At 51.8% G+C, this 23,841-nt stretch overlaps 2 protein-coding genes across 2 annotated transcripts in view; one reads left to right on the top strand and one right to left on the bottom strand.

Annotated features, from left to right (window-relative positions):
• SMG5 (SMG5 nonsense mediated mRNA decay factor) overlaps positions 1-17,282 on the top strand; it is a 30,856-nt gene extending 13,574 nt beyond the window's left edge. Inside the window, exons 8-22 of the mRNA XM_066206748.1 lie at positions 66-191; positions 643-711; positions 2,647-2,855; positions 2,991-3,128; positions 4,160-4,861; positions 7,804-7,973; positions 8,240-8,315; positions 9,159-9,334; positions 9,708-9,866; positions 10,092-10,151; positions 10,910-11,069; positions 11,442-11,532; positions 12,119-12,193; positions 12,485-12,623; positions 12,990-17,282. Of these exons, the coding sequence (XP_066062845.1) occupies positions 66-191; positions 643-711; positions 2,647-2,855; positions 2,991-3,128; positions 4,160-4,861; positions 7,804-7,973; positions 8,240-8,315; positions 9,159-9,334; positions 9,708-9,866; positions 10,092-10,151; positions 10,910-11,069; positions 11,442-11,532; positions 12,119-12,193; positions 12,485-12,623; positions 12,990-13,073 (2,434 nt within the window). The 3' untranslated portion in view covers positions 13,074-17,282. The remainder of the gene's footprint in view (positions 1-65; positions 192-642; positions 712-2,646; positions 2,856-2,990; positions 3,129-4,159; positions 4,862-7,803; positions 7,974-8,239; positions 8,316-9,158; positions 9,335-9,707; positions 9,867-10,091; positions 10,152-10,909; positions 11,070-11,441; positions 11,533-12,118; positions 12,194-12,484; positions 12,624-12,989) is intronic.
• Positions 17,283-22,221: 4,939 nt separating this feature from the next.
• Positions 22,222-23,218, bottom strand: BGLAP (bone gamma-carboxyglutamate protein). The gene is given in 5 exon segments (XM_066206868.1): positions 22,222-22,448; positions 22,579-22,645; positions 22,728-22,772; positions 23,039-23,179; positions 23,182-23,218. Coding segments are annotated over 5 exon segments (423 nt in total). The 3' UTR covers positions 22,222-22,315.
• Positions 23,219-23,841: the final 623 nt, after the last annotated feature.

Genomic DNA, 23,841 nt, shown 5'->3' with positions numbered 1-23,841 from the left:
AGCCATAAAATGTGAGCCGGCTTGTGGAGAAGTAACTTTAGCTGTGTCCTGTTTTGGTGCTTTAGTATCCAGTCTGAAGTGTCTTTCGAAGGTGCCTATGGGAACCTGAAGCGGCTATATGACAAAGCAGCCAAGATGTACCATCAGCTGAAGAAATGTGAAACCAGGAAGTTGTCTCCGAGCAAAAAACGGTAAGAAGGGAAAGAAAAGGAGAGGCACAGGCTGGGAGTTTGCAGTGCCACTAGTGTATCCTCTGGGTTGAGAGTAGTGTCTTTGTGGGAAGTGGAGCTGGTAGGTGGGCCATTCAGCTTGGTGACTGTTCCCAGAATTTTGAGAGTCCCACTCTAGATCCCATTCTTGTTCTCTTGGTTCATAATTTCAGGAGAAAAGCTGAATGCTGGCCAGGTGTAGAGTTTGCATTGAGACATTTTCTCACTCATCCCTGGAGTCAGGGACTGTTCCTCAGGGTTGGGGCATATTGGTGAAAGCTGGCAGTGTATAAACCGACGTCTTTCTCTCCAGTTTTATCAGAATGGACTTTTCAGTTGAAACCTGATTTACCTGTTAATAGAGCTCTGTCAGCCCAGTTCACCTCTGTGATGGGGCACCTGCTTTACAGTGTTTTCTCCTCCATCTTTTTAGAGGAAAAGACATTAAGAGGTTGCTGGTGAGCTTCATGTACCTGCAGAGTCTTTTGCAGCCAAAGAGCAGGTAAGGTTATGGTCGATTGTATCTTCTATTGATAACTCACAGTAGTAGGCACTTGAAATTGGAAGGGATGGTTTCTAGTAGGATAACAGTGCCTGTGCTGAGGCTTTCTGCCTAAACACCCAAGGCTTTGGACTATCTGTGCACGGAACATGAAGATCTTGTTTCCAGGGGAGGCTGAAATACCAAAGGGTGAAATCCTTTGTGTCTTGTCTAAATCAAGGCAGTCTGAGTGTGTGTTGAGCTCCTGAGCCTTGCAGCTGTCTCTGTGCTGTACTGTGCCTTTGGTGTTTACTTACCCCATGGAGTCATCAAATGCTTTTTTCCTGTCAAGCCCTGTATTCAGGCTGATGGGACAGCAAAGAGTTGCTGTTCATACATGTGTGGGGCTGTTCATTGCACTTGGAAGTCTGTAACCAAACACCTTGTTCAAGGAAACACCAAATCCTGGCTGTGCTAGAATAAATGGGAAGCTTTACATAGCTGTGTGATTTTGGGCTTTTAGATTTTTTTATTGGATTTTCTGTCTCTGCTGGAGGTTTTCAGGTGATCTTAAACATACCTCTTACTGCTTGAAACAGAACAGGTGTTTTAAAGGGCTTAATACAAGCTGCAGTTAAATTCATCGTGGAATGGTTTAGGTTGGAAGGGACCTTCTGGGGGTCCAGTATTTCCCCAAAGTAGTCTTCACTATGAAAGTAGATGCAGATGTGAAGTTGGATGAGCTTGCTCAGAGCCTCATCACACTGAGTTTTCACTAGATCCAAGGACAGAAATCCCACACCTTTCTGGTCCCCTTTCCAGTGTTTGACCACCTTCACCATAGCATTTTTTTCTCCTTGCATCTAATTTCATTTTTCGTTTCTGTGGTGTGTGCCCCTCATTTCTGTTCTTTTTGCTGTGCACCACTAAGGAGAGTCTTAACTGGTCCTCTGTAATCACCTGTTCCGCATCTGAAAACAGAAGACGCCCCCCCGCCCCCCCCCCCCCCCCCCCATCATGCCTTCTGTCTTTCAGGCTGAACAAACTCAATTCTCTTTGCCTCTTCTCATGTTCTCATCATGTTCATCATGTTCTCTGTTCCACTGCTGGACTAAATCCAGTTTGTCAGTGTGTTTTTGTTTGGGGTTTTTGTTTTTGGTCCTGGGGACCCAAAGACCAGATACAGTGCTCCAGATGCCACCTTGTGAGTGCTAAATGAGAGAGAGAGGAGAGGCAGAACATGTCCTCAACCTGCTGGCTCTGCCCTTGCTCATGCAGCTCAGTATGGAATTGGCTTTCCAATACTGCCTTATACTGAGGTGAAACCACAAGGCTCCTCTAATATCCACTCAACATGATTTAGCACTTAAGAAATTTAGGAATTACTTCAATTTCCCAAGCACACTTTCCCCTGAAAAGGCTTGCTGGGTGTTTCTCAGGCAGCTCTGTTTTGTAACTAGGAGGCTTTCACAGCCCATTGGATTGATCTCATGGACACTTCCTTTGAAGGACTGAGTAGCTGTGGAGGATTTTGGAATGTTCTGGGCTGCAGGAGAGACATGGGAGAAGGAAAAACTGAGTCCTATGTATGTGGCAGTGTAATACTTATCACTGAGCAGTGCATCTAGAACTTTTGCTCCCTTTAGCATTGAAGTGCCTTCAGTATCTTAATGGCCACTACTGAGCTCCCAGGGGAAATTAATCTGGTTTTTGGTGATCCACCTCTAGGTATTGTTTGTCTTTAGTTTAGCAGCTTTAAAGAGGAAAACATAATCTGATTAATGTGACTTACTTCCCATAGCTGTTGTTGCCTGCAGTATATTCCCTGGTGCTTCATCCTGCCTAGTGCTAAAGACAGCCTAACTGCCAGTTTTGGTTCAGTTTCTGAGCAGACATGCCAGGAGCGTGAGTGAGTCTTGAGTTAATAATTTTTATTTATTTTTCACTCTTTTTAAGCTCTTTGGATTCTGAACTGACATCTCTCTGCCAGTCTGTGCTGGAGGATTTCAACCTGTGCTTGTTCTACCTGCCCTCTCCTCCTAACCTGAGCTCCACTAGTGAAGATGAAGAAGAGTATGAGAGTGGCTACTCCTTCCTTCCTGATCTCCTGATCTTTCGCATGGTGATCATCTGCCTTATGAGCGTTCACAGCCTCAAGAGGGCAGGTAACCAGTGCTTTGCTTGGAAATTTCATGGTGAACATCCAGCAGCACAGTTAGGTTGGAAATGCTGTCTGAACTCGTGTTCGTGTCATGGTGTAGTGCTCACCTCCTCCATCTCACTGTGCTGTCTGGTTGCAGGTTCCAAGCAGTACAGTGCAGCTATTGCCTTCACGCTCGCCCTCTTCTCTCACCTGATAAATCACGTCAATATTCGCCTCCAGGCTGAGCTAGAAGAAGGGGAAAATCCTGTCCCAGCCTTTCAGAGTGATGGCACAGGTAAGAGAACAGAAACAGCAGCACCTGGATCTCCCAGGTTGCCTGCTTATAGGGCTGTCTTTCCCCTTTCTCTCCTTTGTACCCTGACCATGGGTTTTGTAGTGCACAGGTGTATCGATCTTTTTTACTTCTGGTCTGGAATCCCTGAAGATGGTTGGTATGCTGAGTTGTCTCCACTTGGATGCTCTTTCTGAGTATCTGAATCACCACAGGATGGACATGTTGCTTTCCTTACAAAGAATTTGCTTTCTGTATCTCTTGACACCTCATTCATCATCTATTTATCCCAATCTGAGACTTTATTCTCTGTCTTTGTTTACTGTTGTTTACTGGCTGCTTTCATATTCCACTGAGGAGATGATCTCGGGTAAAATACCTGGGCTGAGGGGCGCGGAAAGGGACTGAGTGAGGCTGAAGGAGACAGGCCCTCTCAGCATACCTCAGTTCTGCTCAGGCAAGGGTGGCTCTTGAATTTCTGGGGGATTTTATTGAGCAGTGAATTAAACTTCTAAACCTTTTCCCTGTAAACAGTCCATTTGCAATACCTCACTGAATGCGGGGTGAGGGAGTTTCTGGTAAAAGCAACAACGAACAACCCCTCCTCTTCAGGTTTTGAAGCTGTCACGGTGATCCAGGGCTGCTAGAAAGGCTCCATGCATACTGGTCAAGGAAGGGGTTGGGTCAGGGCAGTGTAGTTACAGAACACGTGTCCTTGTCCTGCTCAGTGGGTCTCTCAGCTCTTTGACTGTAGAAAGTTTGGGAGGAGAGTTAGAATTCAGCTGTGTTCTATACTGGTTTAGCAACCTTGAGCACTGAGGCTGCCTGGTAACGGAGTGGCCCGGCTTGGGCAATTGGAATCCCAGCTTCCCAGGTGCTTTTAGGAAGTGAGTCTTTCTGCTGGGGTTGCTTATTCTGCGGTGGAAGACATTGATGGAAGTGATGGCTGAAGTTTGCTGCTCTGGGCCCAGGGCTGGCAAGCAGCAGCCTGTGGAACGCACTGTGACTTTAACTTATATTCTCCCTGTAAACAGATGACCAGGAGCCACGGGAGCCTGTGAACTCAATTGAGAAGGAAGCTGAAGCTGAGTTGGCCAATCATCAGCCCAGTGAGAAGCAGCGGAAGAATGACTGCAAGAAAAGCAAAAAATACTCTCGTCTCTCCTGTCTGCGCCGCCGCCGCCACCCCCAGAAAGTGGATGAGAGCGACCTGAGTGAGGGCTTTGACTCTGACTCCAGCCAGAGCTCCATCAAGGGCAGTGATGGCTCAGAGAGTGGTTCAGAGAAGAGTGATGAGGAAGCAGAAGCTGCTTTTGATGTGGAGACAGACTCTGATATGAACAGCCAAGAATCTCGGTCTGACTTGGAGGACATGGAGGATGAACCGGGTGAGGAGGGAAGCAGCCAAGGCAAAAGTGGGCCCAAAGAGGCCTTAAAGAACTGTGTGGATGGCAGTGGGCTGGGGGACTTAAAGAGCCCAAGCATCTCTAAAATTGAAGCTGTGGATCCAGCAGTCAATGGGCCAGCTTCCCTGAGCACTAATGATGCAAGCATAGCCAGTAATCTCCAGGCCATGTCCACCCAGCTGTTCCAGACCAAACGCTGCTTTCGCTTGGCTCCCACATTCAGCAACATTCTCCTGAAACCCAACAGTGAATCACCTGCCTTGAAGGACGGGATAGAGAGCAAGCCTTGTGTCAATGGAGATCTGGAGAAGCCCAGCTTGGCAGACCAAGGTAAGGGCCTTGTTATTGCAATTGTGTTTAGAAAACTGCAAACTACAGCAGTCTGTTTGCTAAATTCCCATGGTGCAAGCTCTCTTTTGGCTAGGTTTGAAGGACCATGTTGCCCAAGTAGTGGGCACGCCTTGGGTCGGACATTTCCTGACGGAGGAGCTTTACTTTTACTGCCCAGCATGCAGGAATATGTGCACTGAGCAAAGGAAACACCTGTGGCCTACCAGGGTGACCAGTACAACTGCTGTTCTGCAGACTAAATGCCGAGTCGCTGTGATAATCACAGGCTCACAGTCTGGTTTGTTTGGAAGTGACTTTGAAGCCCATGTGATTTCATCCCACTTGCATTAGGTTGTTCCAGACTACATCCAACCTGGCCTTGAACACTTCAGGAATGGGGCAGCCACAGCTTCTCTTGGCAACCTGTGCCAGAGCTTCACCACCCTCACAGGGAGCAATTTCTTCCTAATACCACATCTAAATTTACCTTTCTTCAGTTTAAAGCCATCCCCCATTGCCCCCTCCAGGACCTTGTCAAAGTCCCTCACCAGCTCTCTTGGAACCCCTTTACGCAATGGAAGGAGCTATAAGGTCTCCCTGGAACCTTTACTTCTCTAAGCAGAGCACCCCCAGCTCTCCCAGCCTGTTTCCAGAACAGAGGGGCTCCAGCCCCTGGATAATCTCCATGGCCTCTGGACTCACTCCAGCAGCTCCACGTCCTTCCTGTGCTGGGGAACCCAGAGCTGGAGGCAGCTCTGCAAGGGGAGGGTCTCAGCAGAGCACAGGGGCAGAAACCCCCACTTCACATGCTGCCCACACTGTTAGGGATGAGCCCAGGACAGTGTTCGGTTTCTGGACCCCCAGTGCACGTTGCCACGGCATGCTGAACTTCTTGTTAACCCATCCCCCCAAAATTCTCAGGGCTGCTCTCCATCCATTCTTCCCCAGCCGGTGTTTGTGCTTGAGTTGCACTAGTACAGATGCAACATTTCTCCTTGCCCTTGCTCTTCCTTCTGGGATTGGCACAGACCCACCTTTCCTGCCTGTCCAGGTTCCTCTGGTGCCATCCCTTCCCTCCAACGCATGACCCCACCACACAGGTCAGTGTTGTCAGCAAACTGGCTGCAGGTGCACTTGATCTGTCTGTGACACCAACAAAGATGTTAAAAAATGCTGGTCCCAACCCCTGAGGATGTCCCTCTTCACTGCTCTCCACTTGGACATTGAGCTGTTGGCTGCAGCTCTTTAACTATGACTGTCCAGCCAAGTCATTGTCCACTAAGTGGTCTGTCAATCAAATCCATGTCTCTCCAGTTAAGAGACAAGGATGTTGTGCAGGACAGTGTCAAATGCTCTGCACAAACCCAGGTAGATGAGGTCAGTTGCTCTTCCCTCATCCTCCATTGCTATAACCCCATTGTAGAAGGCAAATGAATTTTTCAGGCATGATTTACTATAGTGAAGCCATTTTGGTTCCAGTGGATAATTCCAGCAGATATTAAAGATTGCATCTTCCCTTTTCCCTTTGTGAAATATCTAATCAGACACTGTTGCTTCTGGTGACAGACAGGGCAGAAGGAGGATGGGAGGTTCTCCATGAGATTATCAGTCCAATGCTCATGTAGAAGTTTGTGTGGAAGATGTGACCCAGGTGCACGTGAGAGGTGTTGAGTCTTGAGGGCCTCTCTGTGACCCACCAAATGTGCCTCACTGACTGGTCCATGCTGAGCCCCTGGGAGATGCACAGTGCCCATTACCACTCAGCTTACACAAGTGAGTGCTGTTCTGGGCAAAAACAGCTGGAAAGGGAGACGTGATAAACTACAGGGAATTGTTTATATTTCACATAAAACTACATGGGGCCTGTTCAGTCTTGTTTTTCATTCCTCCCAGCTTCCCTGGAGCAAGGAAACATTCTGCATCCTGCTGCCAAATCCAGCTGGCCTACAGCACTGGCAAGATTCAGGCTCTGCCTGGGCCGGCATTTGAAGGCACAGTATTAGATCATGTTAGTGTTGACTGGCTCCTGGCACTGCTCCATGGCCACATGAAACAGATGGGGGGGTAAAGGAAGTAACAAATGGGCTTTGGTCTGTTAAACCCTTCCCCTCAGTGGTTATCTTGCTGTTGCAGCTCCAGGAACGTGTGGCCACAATACCTTTACAGGTGTAGAAAATGAGAGATGAAATGAATTCCCTGTGTGCTTTTCAGCTTCGAGCTCTCTTCATCTGTGATGTATCCAAACCGCTCTTTCATGGTGTAACACTGTCAGTGGTGGGTTCTGAATAAATCACCTCCTTTCTTGTGATTCCCAGGGTTTATGGAATACTCATAGCTGTGCTAATAGGAAGCAATGGTAGCACTTGAAATATGGGGCTGTAGCAAAACATGTGGTTGATTCCCAGCTTGACCTCAGGTCACTCATGTCACATGTGATTCCACTGGCAATGGCTTTGAGATCTCAGGTCTGGAAAGTTAGAAGAGTGCAAAGAATATGTTCAATATTTAAGATTCTCTGACTCAAAGGACAGAGAATGACTCACAGGGCAGACCCCTGCATTTCCTTCTTCTGCCTGGCTCAAAACTGGGACCATGTTGGCCTCACAGCTGTGTTCCCTGCAGGAACTGCTCTGGTCCTTGTGCTGGCATGTGCTACCCCACTCTGTCAGGAAGCCTCTTGGAGGCTGCTGCTGCAGAGGTTAGGCATTGGTCAAACCTTCACAGGGAGATTTTAACCCACTTATCCCAAGGAGGAAGGAAAGGCAGGGGTGATACACTCTAGTAACAGCACAGGGGACAGGAACTAGTTTTGTGAGGATGTGTGGAGGCACCGAGTATCTCAACTCAGTTATTACCAGCCCAGTGCTGTTCCGACACCAGCAGGGCTTGGCATCTCAGGGGGTTTTAACAGCTGCCATCTTGTGCTTACCTCTGTTTTCCAGATGATGTGTCTGACTCTGAAGAAAGCATTTCAAGTAACAAGTCCTGCAGAAATGAGCGATCCCTTCAGGAGAAGTTGGAGATTGTGACCAATGAAGGGCTGCTGCTTACTGTCAAGGTGTTCCTGGACTGGCTGAGGACAAACACAGACCTCATCATTATGTGTGCTCAGGTGGGGATGGTGTTGGGGCTTTCTGCAAGGTTGTGTCTGGTCAGTCTACCTGGGCTGGTTGCATCCATTGCCCCAGTCCTGGGTGGAGGGTGAAGTTATGTCCCCGTCCAGCTGAGTTAAGCTAATCTGGGCCTAAGAAGGATGGTGAGGGTCACTCTTCATAAAGCATTCTGAGGGTTGTGAGATGCTGGAAGGCCTAGGCTGCCTAGCTGTTGTATATGTCTGTCGTGACATTTTCTGCGGCCTTTTGTTTTCTGTCCCTGCAGAGCTCTCAGAGCCTGTGGAACAGGCTGTCTGTGCTCCTGAACCTTCTGCCTTCTGCTGCAGACCTGCAGGAATCAGGTACTGGAGAAAGAAGTGGCAATGTAATTTTTCACCAAGCCTAGTCATCAGTGATTCCCAGGGTGTGTGAAAACCCAGGGAGGGAGATTTCCTAGTAGCGGTTTTTATAGACACAATAGGAAGTAACATGTGCCTGTGCTGTTTTTTTTTGTTTAAACACCATTCCAGTGTGTATATTCCTATATATACACAGTATATATAGGAATATATGTATATATTCCCATACTGTTCCATAATCTTTAGAATCATGTAATCACAGAACATCCTGAGTTGAAAGAGACCCCCCTGCCTTGCTCCAAGATTGAGTTCAGCTCCTGGCCCTGACAGGACAACCACAAAAATCACACACGAAAATGCTGTATTAATACATTAATATGACTGGTAGCATACTGAAACACTGACACCAGCATGTGAGAATCCGTGTGTGGCCAACAGGAGTGAAATTCACTGCCAGTGGCAGGGGTAAGGCTGTGATTTTGCCATGGTAATCCTGAAAAATAGTTTCAGAGCTGCAGCTGCTCATGATGTGCCATGTGCCTCTTCAGGGCTGAGCCTAAAATTCCCAGTGGTTTATGAGAAGCAGAGTTTAAACAGGGTTGCTCATCAGTTGGAATAGGTGGGAAAGCTATCCCTCCAAACAGATGATTTCCCAGAATCCCTTGGTAGATTGTTTGGGAGAGTTGCTCTTTGTATTGTGGGTGGTTCCTCCTGAAGCACGTGCTCACAGAACATGTGTCATTAATACCTCTGCCCGTGACCATTACAGATCATGTGCCTTAAAGCAGTTCTCCTCTTAGCCCTCTCATCAGCTGTTTTGCTCTCCTTCTTGTCCCTCCTCTCCAGGGCTGGCCCTGTGTGATGAAGTCAAAGACATCCTGAGTGATGCTGAGCTCCCAGACCTGAAGGCCAACCTGCTGCTCCCTGAAGATGTGGCCCTGCGCAATCTTCCCCCTCTGAAAAATGCACACAAGAGGTTTAACTTTGAGCAGGACCGGCCCATTTTCTCAGCAGTTGAGGAGGTGAGTTGCGGTAAACCCTGAAAAAAATTAGACCTGGATTGTTGTGTTATGTGGTTCCTTTTCCTAGCACTGAAGGCCTGATCAGAGGTTTATGGAGCAGGTGTGGCAGGGTGCTGCTGACCAAGATTTTCTTGGGTTGAGGAAGCCCAGACTGCTGGCACCCCTGAACCTTCTGGCCAGCTGTAGTCTTTCCTGCAGCCCCCTCCTGCAGTCTCTGACTTCAGAAGAGATCAGAAACATCCATCAGAATTGGGCATTTAATATCAGTTCTTGCCTTTTTCAAAAGCATGAGCTGCAGGTTGGCACTGCCTCAGGCCACGGCCACCAGTGCCATGGTTGCGGTGGCTGGTGACTACCTCCTGCTTCCTTACAGTCTGTCGTGCGGATCTGCTGCATTCGGAGCTTTGGCCACTTCATTACCCACTTGCAAGGCAGCATCCTGCAGTTCAACTCGGAGCTTGGGATCTTCATCAGTATAGCACAGTCAGAGCAAGACAACTTGCTGCACCAGGCCCAGGCCCAGTTTCACATGGTGAGTTGGTAGAGGTGAATGAAATCTCTGTACTTGGCAGAGTTTTCTGTAGGTTGCTATTAGGTTGTAACTGTAATCACAGATCTTTGGGAGGCAATGAAAGTTCTGTTCCTTAAAGCTATTCCAGTGTCCCCTTTTCACTCTGGAAATGTTTCTGGAAGTGTATGCTAGTGTCAGCTGGTGTGTTTCCTGCTAACTGATATGGAAGTTTGGTTTTGCAACTAGGCTGCAGAGGAAGCTCGTCGGAACAGGCTCATGAGAGACATGGCTCAGCTTCGACTGCAGGTAGGAGATGCTAGTTCCAGCCTGAAAACCGGCAGGGTAGTGGCTGGAATGTCAGAACCTGGGAAGGGAAGGAGGGGGTCCCATCCCACACAGAGGCAGTAAGTCCATTCTACATAGATCGAACTGTAGAATATCTCAAGTTGGAAGGGATCCCGTAAGGATCATGCAATCCAAGTCCCTGCTGCTTGCAAGGCTACTTTAAACTGAATGCCTTCTTGAGCTCTGGCAGCTTGGTGTGACAACCACTTTCCTGGGGAGCTTGTTCCAGGAACCAGCCACCCTCTGGGGGAAGAATCTTTTCCTAATGTTCAGTTTGAACTTGCCCTGATGTAGCAGTGAAGCTAGAAATTAAATATACCATTTCCTCATGTCCTATTGCTAGTCATTGGGGAGAGGAAGTCAGCACCTCTTGCTTGCTGACCCCCTCGAGGAAGGTGTGGGCTGTGATGGGGCAGTCACCCTCAGCCACTTGAGGCCTTTTACCATCCTGGTCATCCTACTCTGGACACTCGAATATTTCAATGCCCCTCTTATATCAAGGTGCCCCAAACTGTTCACAGTCCTTGAGGTGGGGCTGCACTGGGCTGTGCAGAGTGGGACCATCTCCTTTTGCTGACCCTCTGCTGCATCCGGCCCTCTGTTCTGTATGCTCAGAGGTTGGAAGGGCCTGGTGGAGCTTTGCAGGGCAAGTCTTGCCCTGTTTGATGGTCTGTTTCAGCATAAATGTGAAACGAGTGTCTTTGCATGTGTGTTTTCAGCTGGAAGTGTCTCAGCTGGAGGGAAGTCTCCAGCAGCCCAAGGCACAGTCAGCCATGTCTCCTTACCTTGTTCCGGACACCCAGGCCCTCTGCCAGCACCTGGCTCTTGTCAAGCAGCTGGCCACTAGTGGGAGGTTCATAATCATCATTCCTCGAACAGGTATGGGTATTCCACAGCAGGTAACTGTCAGTGGCTGCCTCTCCCTTCTGTGCTGGGAGCAGGCCCCAGGGGCCTGGGTGGTGGCTTTCCCTCCTCCTACTCTTATCCTTGTCTTCATCTGGAGCAGTTGCAACACCCTTTTGATGTGTTGCTTTTGGGGCCAGTTCTATGTGTGGCCCATGCTTGGGATTTTGAGAGTGTGTCAGAAGAGCTGAGAGGCGTCCTGTTCCCCCTTTCCTGTGGCAGCTATTTATTGGACAGTGTTCTGTGGAATGGGAAGTACTTGATGCCTCTGGATTAGTGTGCAGAAGTAGAACTGTAAACAAGATGGTTTTGATTTGTTTTGTTTTGTTTTGTTTTTTTTCCTGTTAGTTATCGATGGCCTAGACTTCCTGAAAAAGGAGAACGCCGGTGCGAGGGACAGCATTCGCTATCTGGAGGCAGAATTTAAAAAGGGAAACAGGTGAGAGCAGGAGAGGGATTTTCCCTTGTTTTTGGAATGGATGGGCTTTGGGTGGGAGCATGCTGTGGATCCCTTGGAGCAGAATAAGTAGTGGTCCAAGGAAAAGCCAGACTTCAGGAATGGGAAGGCAGTGAAGGAGCAAATTCAGCAGCTGCTTCTTCAGATGTGCTGGTAGTTGCTGCTCAGCTGTGAAGTGCAGCTGCTCCTGAGCAATGGTGAGTTGCATCTCTGTTGCTGTATAAACTGGAGCAGTGACCTTTGCCACTGCACTGGGAGTGCTGGAAGAGCTGGATTGTGCCTTGGTGCTCTGCAGAAACACAGTTGAGAGGACAGACAGCATCTCTGTGGCCATTTTCAGGGCTGATGGGCTTGAGACACGGTACTGTGAGTGTGAGCAGCACGTGGGATTGGTGGTGAGGCAGGGAGGTGAATGAAGGGATTCACAGGGGATTCCTTGCATGGACCTTTGGGTGTTAAAGCTGGGTTGGTGGAAGCCCTACAGCACCCAGAGTAACTGTTGTGGAGCACTGACTTTAGCATGTGTGACAGTCTCCATATGAGCTCAGAGACTCTGCTTTCTTCTTAGGTACATTCGTTGCCAGAAAGATGTTGGGAAGAGCTTTGAGAGGCATAAATTGAAGAGACAAGATTTAGATGCCTGGTAAGATTTCAGCATCTGAAGGTGTCTGAGCCCAGTTCGCAGCAGGCAGGTGGCTTTGGGGAGAGGTGTTAGCACTGGGACCCATTGCAGAGCTTGTTCTGTGTGAGTAGTGATGAAATTCCTTGGAGATAAGGACAGCCACCTGTGCATGTTACACAAAGCACTCTGTGGTCAAAAAGGTCTCAGAAAAGTCCTTAACAGGAGCAGGAAAGCAGCCCTGCTTCCCACTTATCGTCCCAAGCAGATGTGGTCTTCCTGCTGACCTTCCCCTCTGTTTCTCTTTTCTGTCAGGAATCTCTATAAAATACTGGACAGCTGCAAACAGTTGACAGTGTCCCAGGGCAGCGGAGAGGACGACACCACAGGAATGGTCACCATCATCACAGGCTTCCAGCTGGAGGACCCGAGCTTGTTCTCGGTGGCCATGCAGGTCAGTTGCTCTTATCTGGCTGAGCTGAGCCATTCTGCTTCCTAGCAAGGATATAATATGATTGATTGGCAAGAGATTTTTTTAATATTTTTTTTTTTGCCTTGGCTAATAACTGGCCTGGTTTCCCCAAAGTTACTTTATATTCCCTCAAGGCTTCTTGATTTTGTGCTACAAAGTATTCTGGGACAGGTGAGACAATTTAATTTCATGTCTGTGTAGGCCTCTTGTACCAGAGCAATGAGAATTGGGAAGATTTGGTCTTCCAGCTGTGCTAGGCTGCCAGAGAGTCCCCAGGTTGGGAATGGCAGCTGTCTTGACCAGGCAAGTTAAAAATTAACCACCTGTTTTGTCTGTGTTTGCTTGCAGTCTGCCATCCAGGCAGCCGCCAATGCCAGCATAGAGATAAAAAATGTTCTGGAATTCTACAAGCAGTGGAAAGAGATGGGCTGATGGTCAGAAAGGCATCGGGTTGGTGAACCTTTCTCTCCCCCTCTCGCAACGTGCAGCGTCTGAACCAAGGATACAACAATCTGGGCGACACTTAAGACACGAAGAAGCAGCAGCAGCAACAGCAACAAAAATACCTACCCAAACGAATTAGAAAAAAAAAAAAATCCAATGTGGGCACGCACACTGACACCCTCCACCTGCATCCTGACCAGACGGCTGTACAGCTCTGATGGCGCCAACTGCTCTGAGAGAGGCCCCTCGGTATGGCCGAGGCAGAGCTCTGCCCTTCTTCCAGTCAGCAGAGATGGGCGAGAGACGGGCAATCCTTCATCCCCCTCCTTCCTCTCAAAGCTTGCTTGGCCAGCAGAAGCGGGCTGGTGGTTCAAAGCATGGACTTAACTTCAGCAAAGCCAAACCAGTGCAGCAGAAATGGAACCCTCCGGCTTGGGAAAGAAGATCCAGAGAGTGTTTTTTGCTCTTTGTTCAGCAATCTGGGGACAGGAAAGCAGATAGTATTTCCCCCCCTTCCCCTTTGAATTAATTATTTTTCAAGGGTTTTTTCCTTTTAATTTTTAGTTTTTATATATATGAATAATATTAAAAAAGAAAAAAGAGGAGTTCCTTTGAGGTTTCGGATGCTCTTCCAATGTCAGAAAGAAAAGGAGACACTCTATTTAAAAGGGGGGGAAAGCTCTTAATATAATTGTTTTTTTTTGTCTTAGAACAAGCATATTTATTTCCTTTCCCAGGCCCCCATGAAGCAGGCCAGGCTCAGTGCAAAGAAAGGGATGTTGGCCTGTGAGGAGGGAGCAGCCCCATGTTGCACTTCACTCTCCCTGGGAGCTGCACACTTCATGAGCTCAACCGTGCTGCTCCAGGGAGGCCGCAGGACTCTGTACCTCCATCCCCAATTTCTCCCACTTCGCATTAGACCTTCGAGAAAAGGAGTAATCTGGCAGAACTGCTGAAAGAGAGAGAAGAGCCGGGTGGGATTTATGCACCATTAAGGCTCAAATGCTTCGCTTGAGCAGTGCAGCACTGGGATGGAGCAGATGTCTCCAAAGGACCCAAAGCCTCTTTTTCATCTTTTCTTTTTTTTCCCCTTTTTTTCCCCACTAAATCTTTCAATAGGGTGTGGAGGAGGAAGGAGAATCTCAAAGCCATTATCTTCTGCTGGTTGTTCGATGCACCACTGCTGCAATGCTGTGCTAGAGATGGTGACAGAGCTGGAGTGTTTGTGTCCCCCTTTCTCACGTCCTTCTGGGCTGGCAGAGGCAGTGCCATGACTGCTGCTGCCCAGGAGCACCGAGCTCACGGACTGTTCCGTGCTTTTCCCATCCCAAACAGTAGGGCTGATGCTACCTGGACAGATGATGGAAGAGCTGGTTCCCCAGGTGACCTGTGAGGGATCCCGCAGATCACCATCCTGACAGCATCTCACGCAACCTGAATCTGACACGCTGTCACTTGGCTGGTGCTCGGATAGGAAAGTTGCAGGTTGCGCACAGGGCAGCAGCAGAGGGGCTGGGCAGTCTCTTCATGCTTCCTCTTGCCTCTCTGTGCCCACGGAACATAAATCTCCATCCACGTGAACCAGCAGCAGCTATGCAAGTACAAACCACTGGAGTCTTCTATCTGTGTTCTCACATGGGCCAGCCAGAAGCTGCTACAGCCAGAGCGTAACATGAGAAGCTGAGCCACATACTCCACTCTGTGCAGGCTCCGAGCATGGTGTGTTGTACTGCAGGGGCAGGATGTTCCTTGTTTTCAGGTAAAAACTAAAAATACCAGCACAAGTACCAGAGGATTAATTTCTATTCCGGTCCAGCTCCTTTACAGCACAGCAGAGGGAAATGCCAACCTCCATGGTACAGCTGGTCCATGCCTGGAGGCTGCCGGGTTTTCCTGCAGGATCTTCCCTTTTACAGCTTCTCCTAAAACTCACAATGCTTTGCTTGGCTAAGCCAAGAAAAGGTCATATGTAGGACAGCAGGTCAGAGACTCCAGCATACCTTGAGGATTCTTGAAGATCTGAGATGTGTTGTAAAGCTCCCAGTCACTCTTTCCTCCAGTGGTTTTATTTGAAGCCATTTGTTTGTGTAGCTCATTATTTCAATGTGATGGAAAAAGAGAAGGGGATCGCCTTGTGGGACTGTTACTGAGGTGAAACCTTCCTTGTCTGGTGGGGACATGGAGAGTTGATGTGCTCTGCTTTTTCCTGCTGCTGAAGAACCCCCCCTGATCCTGGCTGCCGAGCACAGCAGAGGAGTCTGGAGGTCACTGAGGCTGAGCCCAGTGTGTGTGTCCTGAGAGCCTCAGTGTCACCCCTGCGGCTGCACTTGGGGTTGGTGAAGAGAAGCCTTGCTGGGCTTTGGTCAAAGCAGGGAGGAGCTGGGGGTAACCTTTAGCTTCAGTCTGGGTCAAGCATTCCTTAGGTCCTGGCTGGATCTTGAGAGTAGAGAAGAACAGTACAGGTAAAGCAGCAGCCCAGAGGGAATTCCTGTCTCACTGGTGGCAAGTGTTTCAGTTAATGGCAGGTGTTTTCAGTTCTTGCAGCTCCCACAGCTGTGCAGGTTGGCAGCTGGGAGCCAAGTGCTGCACAGTTGGGCAGGCTGAGGAGGAGCTGAGTTCTGAGTCACTGAGGCCTTGTGTGGGCAGAGGATGCAGTTTAAGAATAAAAGTAAACTCAATTTCTGTAACCAGAGGCAGTGGAGCTGCTGTGAGCGCATGTGGGGCTGCATGGCGACAGCAGGGGTTGCTCACAGCTATCCTTTAGTCACTGCTCTGGTCCCCTGGAGGGTTGGTTTAATATTCCAAGTTTTTGCATACCTGGAGGGGAGAAAGAAGCCCTCACCATGCAATGGGGAATCCTGACTGCCCCCATGGCACCTTCCATTCTGGGCTGGATGGGGATGGATTGTGACCTTTAAAAAAGACACCTGAAGGGTTCATATGCTAACCTCTTCCTCTCCAGAGCATGCAGCTGTGCTTGAGGACCTGGTGAATGGTTTTTGGATTTGCATCCCCAGTTAGAGATGCCCAGAACAGAAAAACTGGGAAGGCTCCACAATGTGGGAGCAGTATGGCTGCAGAGCAGCCTTGGGGAGATGGCATGTAGTGTTCTCCAGCAAGCGTGGCCTTCTGAGGGGACTCAACATGTCATCTCCACGATTTAGGTAAAGGAAGGCATTTCTCTGCCCTCATCCCAACACTCAGGATGAGCTGGAGTTTCCGCCCTGAACAGATCTGCTCTGTCTAAGGGCCATTGTATTTCTCCCCTGGTATGGTGGTTGCTAATACGAAGTGGGTCTTGGGGTGGAAGCAAACTGGGTGGTCTGTGGGAGGCTCTGGCTGCTGTGGTGCTGCAGCAGGGGCTCCCTGAGAGCCCCCCACCCTGTCCATCCTGGTCTGAGCCAGAACCGTGAGCTGCCTCATCAGGAGAGCATCACACAGGATGGAGACTGCAGGCTCTGGCCATGGCTCTTCCCTGCAGTGCTGCTCCTGCACCAACTCCAGACTTGCCCCGTAGCAGCTGTAAAGCCAGGCTGCTAGTGCCTGGCGTGCTGGGAAGGGAGAGCAAACGGAAAAACCATCTTGTGGGCTGAAGACAAGAGTTTTCATGTGTTCTGGTATGTTTCTTGGGTTTGTTTTTTCTCTTCATTACCACCCTGTTGAGCTGTTGGGGGTTTTTGGGGTGACCCCATGCTGGGAGGACACAGGTCTGTGGTGGCTGAGGCTGGCTAGGCTGTCCCCAAACCATGGGTGGACACAGCCACTGGTGCTTGTTGGGCTTCTGCTCCATGGTTTCATGGGCTGTTCCAAGTGGCTCCTCTGCTCCCGTCCTTGCTTGGCTTGAGGCCACCTGCAATGCCTCGGGTTTTGTCTTGCATCTTCAGTTTAGGGCTCTTTTCCTTCTTGGTGTGCAGCAGCACTGGCCGGGCTGGCCTGGGTGGGGACAAGGCAGGCTGGTGCAGGGGCCATGTTGCTGGCCTTGCCGCTCTTAATGAGGGGACTAGGTTCGAGGCAAGGGACAAGCACCTCTCCTCAGCCCTCGTGTGGCACACAGGCTTGCAGAGCCAGGGAGAATCGCTCTCATTGAGGGACAAGGGGACATGGGGCCCAGCTGGGTGAGGAGGGGCTGGGGCTTCCAGCACGTCTGACCATGGTCTGAACACAGCGAATGGCTTAATAAAATACCAGATGTTTGTACTTTGTGTCCTGTGGTCATTCCCAGCCCATCCCACCTTTCCTGTGCAGCCCTGGGGTTGAGTGCATTTTCCATCTGTAAGTCTACCCCTGAGCATATGCTTTGCTGACCAAACTTTCCAGGAAATGCAAGTGATTCCTTGTGATGGGAATAGCATTTCCCTTGCTGCCTTTGCAAGAGGGTGGGCTGAGGGCCGCAGGCTGGAGATTGGGCTGTGCAAGGGTCCCACCATGTCCTGGTGCAAAGGGTAGCTGGGGGGTAGGGAGAGGAAATAAATCAGTATTCCTGCCCTGAATTCATTGCTGTCAAAGCTCCCTGATTTGCTTCCCCTGGTGGGGAGCACCGAGCTGGGAACTGTCATTTTTCTCTCCCTCTTGGGTTCCTGGGAGGCTGCCACCAGTGAGGTCAGAGGGGGGTTGTGAAAAGGTGAATCCGGCTTCAGTCTCCAGTAGGGAAATGGGCCAGGGCTAGACCTGCCCTGTCCCAGCACCAAGCTGGCAGAAAGGGACTGTCACTGCTGGCTCCATCCCCTTGAATAGGTCTGGGAAGGGCCATGCCAAGAGGCTGCCAACCCCATAACAAACCCTGAGCCTCCATCATCAGTCCAGGCAGGATGGTGTTGCTGGGGGGGGGTCCATGGGTGGGGGGTGTGTCCCAGAGCCCTTGCATGGGAACCGACCAAGGTGAGATTGAAGCAGGAATAGGCCACAACACGGGTCAGGGGATGGGACGCCTGGTCCTGCTCACTGGGGAGGTGAATCTTCAAGGACCCCCAGGAGCTGCTCTCCAGCCCCACCCATTGCCTGTTCCCCTCCTTTTCTGTGCCTCTGTTTCCCACTTCTGCTACAGATGTGTCATTCCCCTGCCTTGAACATCTCCCTGCCTGAGTTTGCTGTGCCTCATGGGTTATTTTGGAGGGACTGCTCAGCACCACAGTCTGCATCCCAATGTGGAGACCCCACACCCTCCCTTTGGCCTCCTGCCAACACCCCTGGGGGCAAGTGACTTCCCCTTGGCTGGGGCCACCAGAGCAGCAGAGCTGTGGTGTGGACCAGCCTGCACCTCAGGCTCTTCGGGACACGTATATGGTGTTTTTGAGCTGCTTATGCTATGCCCAGCACTCAACACGAGTCCTCTGGGGATCAATAAATCTCCAAAGATAGGGGCTTTGGAAAGCATCCATCCTGCTCCCAGCTCAGTCTTCTGTCCCCTGAGCTCCGGCCAGCTGCAGCATGGACCTTCTGCTGGCATTTGCCCCCATGGACTAAGTGGGAGCCACTGCCAATCCTCCTGCTGCCAGGTCAGTTTTATTTCTGCTTTCTCCACCTCTTCCTTCCCAGATCTCCTCTGGTGCGACTCTGCAGTGTGACATGGTGGGTGTTATTGAGGCCCCCTGCTTGGACCTGCACTCGGTTTTGTCGCCTGCCCTGGCTCTCCCAGCTTGGTGACATTTAAAGTCTGGTGCCCAGAACTGCCTTCCAGTGGTCCCTCCAGCGTTGGAGGATCCCATGTGCCCCCCCAACAGTAAGGGGTCGTGTCTTCAGCAGGAATTTGAGGGCATCTCAGCCAAAGCAAGGCTGTGGCAGGGTTGACAATCTGTCCAGCACAAAGTTGCCTTTGAGCCCCTGAAGAGGCCCCACCCTCCCCTTCTGCCAGGGAGGGACCCAGAATAGAGCCAGGAGAAGGGCAGCCAGTGGCAGTGGCAGGACTGGGTCCGCCGGCCCAAGGGCAGTGGTGAGGAGGGGGGTCTGCAAGGCAGACGTGGGAGGGGATGCCCACCGGTGTTTCTCACCAGCACCGCTCGGGCTCCTGCTCAATGCAGAGCAGCAGGAAATTTGTCCAGATACTTTTGGATCATTTTGAGTTTTCCTTCCTCTAAACCACTGTGTGAGTTTTGGGCTGAGGGGTGAGTGGGATGCTTATAGCACCCCTCGTGCTGCTGAGCTGCTCTCCATGTTGCCCCAATTTCCTCAGCTGCCCAGTTCAGTGTCCTTCGTCATGCCCTGCATAACAACTTCACTGGGCTGGGGCTTGGGGGCTGCAGGGTGTCTCTGGGAACTTGTTCCTGCCATGGTGGTCCCAAGCCTGAATCTGCCAGGGACATCCGTAGGGTTGGGAGCCTCTCTGGGGAGAGGATGTACGGTGGTGTGGGGGACGAAGCAAGATGTCATTCTTTCCTGCAGCCCCCATCCCTGACCCTAATGTGCTCTGCCATTCTGGGCCTGGGGTCCTGATCCTGTCCAGTCAGTGGCTCTCTGTAAGAGCCAAACAGAAAGCAGGCTTTGTTGCATACAACTTTGGAAAGAGCTGGGAGCCTTCCTGGGTGTGTCTGTCCTGGCTCCTGCAGCCACAATCCCCATCCCCCACTGGGCTTGGTCCTGAAGATCCAACCTCTTTTTCATCCTGAGTTCTGGCCCCACCATGCTGCCGGTAAAACCTTCAGGGTCCACCAGGTGCCTCGGGGATGTCTGGCTGGGGTAGGGGAAGGCTCTGTCCCCAGGTTTCTTCCCCCAGTTCCCTCATCCAAAGTGGGAAATCACCTGGACTCCCCATGAAACCTTGTTTCAGCTGGAGATATTCCCTGCCCACCCTGCCTCAGTTTCCCTACCCACCACAATCCCAAAGCAGCTTTTGGGCTGCCCTGCTCCCCCTGGGGTGTCCCCTGACCAGCCCCACTGTCCCCACAGATCTGGGAGGATGGGATCGTGTTGGGGTATTGGCACCCCCAGAGCTCAGCCCTTCACTGTCCTCAGCTCCTTCAGGATGACGAATGAGACAGTCCTGGATGCACTTCCTGCTGATCAGGTGGGGATGGGAGCAGGAATGGAGATGAGAATGGGAATAGGAATGGTGATGGGCATGGGAATGGAGATCTGATGGGAACACAGACAAGGATGGGAGTGATGAAATGATGGGATGGGAATGGGGGCAGGGATGGTTGTGGAGATGGGGACGGGGATGGGGATGAGAAGGATGGAGATGGGGATAGAGATGGGATTAGGGACAGGGCCTGGGACAGAGATGGAGTTAGGGACACATATAGGGACAGCGACAGGGATGAGGAGGGGATGGAGACAAGGATGGGGATAGGGACAGGGACAGAGCTCACCTCAAAACATGCTGTGCTATCAGGTGTTTCATGTGGTGCTGCCTGGTGCTCTCATCCTCCCTGGAGAGCTGCTGGGCCCACCACTGGCCACTGCTCATCTGCTTGCTGCTTGCCTGCCCCTATCCCTTTGCCCCTCAGCTGCTACAGCCTAGGAGAGGCTGAGTGGAGATGGGCTGGCACAGGGAGCTGCAGGCCCCATGACATCGTGTGTCTGTCACAGGCTGTGCCTTTGCCTGGATGGTGCCTACATGATGCCAGACTCCTGGGTCAGTGATGTCTGGCACCTTTGCTCTGTCCCTGTGGCTGTTTTGAGCTCCTTCATATGCACTGACCTCTCTTGCTAGTCCCAGTATGTTTGGGAAAAGGAAACTTGTGCTGCAGATTTCCTCCTTCTCAGCTTTTTGGTCCTCTTTGTGATTTCCCCTGCTCAGGCCGGAAGCCAAAGTCTTTGCAACAGTCCTCACTGTGGAAGCTGACTGGGGTTTGTACTCCCCACCCTTTCCCCCTTCACAACTTCTCCAAGCTGGAGCATGCCCAGGTGAGCAAGGTGCTGTGACTTTTGTGTGCCCCTTCCTCTATGACAGCATCCTGCTCTTCTACCCCGTGAGTCAGGGTGGCCCAGAGCAAGAGTCAGGTGCCCCCACCACACGGGCCCCAGGGTGCTTCCGGATGGCTCCCTGCGGTTCTCACCCTCCTCCCCACAGCTCCTCTGCTGCTGCTGGTGTGACTGTGTCTGGAGTGAAGCTGAGGTCAGGTACTGCCACTGCCTTCTCTTTGTACTGCTCACTGGCTTCCTCTTCACATCCCACCTGCCCGAGTGCCTTGTGCTGCACTGACTGCATCAGTGAGCAGCAACCCCCAGTGCCCCTCGGTGCCGTGGCTCCTGTCCCCTGCCCCCAGAGCAGCCCCTTGCAGCAGGAGCTGTTCAAGGAGCCCCAGCAGCCATGGCTGATGCCCTCTCAGCCTGGCAGGACACAGCCACTGGTGTTTCCACAACTGTTCTGTGCTGGGCACCCCCTTGCAGCTGAAGGACATCCTCTGTGATGTCTGCAGGCTTGGCTGTGGTGCCACCTGAGCCCCACCAGGATCCCAAGCACCTTCGGCATTGCTGGGCTGGCCCCTGTGGCCAGCACTGCCATCATCAGTGCCTTAACTGTGGCCTTGCCTCAGACCCCCGCTGGCTCTGGCTGCTCTCCAGGTGTCCCCACTGGGGCTGGACACCAGAGGGACCCGTGACACTGTGTGAGGGGCTGGGCTGCAGAACCTGGGAGAACCCAGCACCCTGGCAGCCTCTTTGTGGTGGGTCCTGCTACTGGGTGTCTTGCCGTGTCCCTCTACCGACTCCCTCCACACTCAGCCTGTGCCTTAGTTCTTCCAATGCAAACCAGAAGCGATTCCATGACTTTGGGGCAGGGACAACATGTCATCCTATGTGGGGACCCAGCAGTGTAAGTGTGCACGTGTGTGTCAAGGTTAATGAATAATTAAGGTGGTTTGTGGTGAATTCCTGGGCAGGCCAAAGGGCCCTGGGGTGCACAGAGCATGTCTGCTGTTCCCCCAATAACCCCATGCTTGGGAGAAGCAGCTTTCAATTAAACTGGAATAATGACGGCTCTGGGCTCCTCACTGCTGGGAACGGGATCTGAGGATGATAGCACTGCTCCTCCTTGGAGCCTGGCAGGGCACAGAGAGGGAAATCAGGAGTCCTCAACTGTGTGGGGTGGGGTGGGGTGACACGGGGCACATCCACTGCAGCCTCCCACCCACCCATGCCCCAAGCTTGGGAAGGAACTGGCTCCACCATTTGCATTTATTTCTTTCCGGGGCTAACAGAAAGGGTGAGAGGGTGAAGGTGTAGGGGGGGCGCTGACGCGGGTTTATGGGAGGTCAGGCCCTGCCCCACAACACAGCAGGGGGTGGCTGGGGCTACACGAGGCCGTAGTAGCGCCGATAGGCCTCCTGGAACCCAATCTGGTCGGCCAGCTCGTCACAGTCAGGGCTGAGCTCACACACCTCGCGCTTGGCCTCCAGTGGGTCCCGCGGGGCTCCATAGACACTGCTGGGGACAAATGGGGGACCCATGGGGTGTTGGGGGTTCCCACGGCCGGAGCTTCTGGGGAGGGGCTGAGCCAGCAAGCCTCCCCTTATCTGGGGGCCATGATCCCTCACCCAGCAGAACGAAGCACTACCTGTCATAGCCATAATTCCGCTTCTGTCTCTGCACCACCTCGGCGCTGGCGCGTCTGGAGACAAAGGCTGCAGGGACAGTGTGGTGGGTTGGGGGGGTCACGTCCCCCCCTCCCCAGGGTAGCGGGGCCAAGCAGCTGCGGTCACTCACCTTCGGAGCTGGGCGAGTCGTTGGTGCTGGCAGAGCCGTCGGCAGCTGCGAGTGACATGGAGGGGTGGGTGGGCTCAGGAAGGCCCCATGTGGGCTCTGCTTTCACCCCCACTCCTTTTGGAGCTCAGATCCCTCACTGAGACCCCCCCAACCTGCTGAAGGATATCCTGCTCTCTATCTCCCTGTTGTGTCCCCATGCCCCCCACCCCAAGGCTCAGCAATTTTTTTCCCAGTCCCTTTGCTCCCTCCAGAGTCCTTCCCAGAGTACAGAATCACCCCCATTGCCCCCATCAGCCATGGTCCCCCCGTACCTCTGCGGCAGAGGCCAAGAGTGAGCAGGGCCAAGAGGGTCAGCAGGACGAGGGACTTCATGGTGCCTCCTTGTGCTGGGCTGAGTGCAGCCCTGGCTCCCTGGCTATCTTTATAGGGTCCTGTGGCCTTGGCAAGGGGGGGCATGGCCCCACCACAGTTATTTCCAGCACATCCGCCATGGCCGGAGCTGCCGGCAGAGGTGGCAATTGTGGTTTGGGATGAACTTGGTCCCCCTATGCCCAGCCAGAGCCCACAAAGGGAGGAAAAAGTGGCCCTGGGCCAGAGGGGATTTGCTGGTGGGCCCAGCCCTGCCAGCCTGGCAGCACCCAGTCCCCACTGGAACGGGTGATGGGGCACTCGGGGCTCCTTACTGCACTCCCCAGTCACTCATTGCCCTGTCCCAGTTCCCACTGCTGGATCCCAGAAGTGTCTTCTGTGACACGGGGAGACTTTCCTGCCAAAACCTGTGGGGTTTTCCTCCATTGGCAGGGGCCAGCAGGAACTTGCTGGACCACTTTTGGGGGGCCAGCACATGCTTCTTTTGTGGCATTGTCGCAATGTGTCCCTGGAGGAGGGTGAGCAGGTGCCTATGCCCTTGGTCTCCGCACAGCTCCTCCCTGCCACATGCCATGGGGAGATGCTGCGTGGCCAGGGCAGTCGGAGCCCCCAAATAACATTCCTCTTCCAGATCTTGACCACTTTCTGAATCCTATAAATCCCAATCCTGTCTTGAAAAGCGGAACTGGAGGCTTTGGAGCAGAGGGCGGACAAAACTGCTGAACCAGAGCCTTTGTCAGACAAA

This window comes from Chamaea fasciata, unplaced genomic scaffold (genome assembly GCF_029207755.1).
Source record: "Chamaea fasciata isolate MVZ Bird 193981 ecotype frontalis unplaced genomic scaffold, bChaFas1.0.hap1 SCAF_31, whole genome shotgun sequence".
NCBI classification, from domain to species: domain Eukaryota; kingdom Metazoa; phylum Chordata; class Aves; order Passeriformes; family Sylviidae; genus Chamaea; species Chamaea fasciata.
The sequence above is the reverse complement of the archived record's forward strand: the minus strand, read 5'-3'. Positions and strand labels throughout refer to the sequence as shown.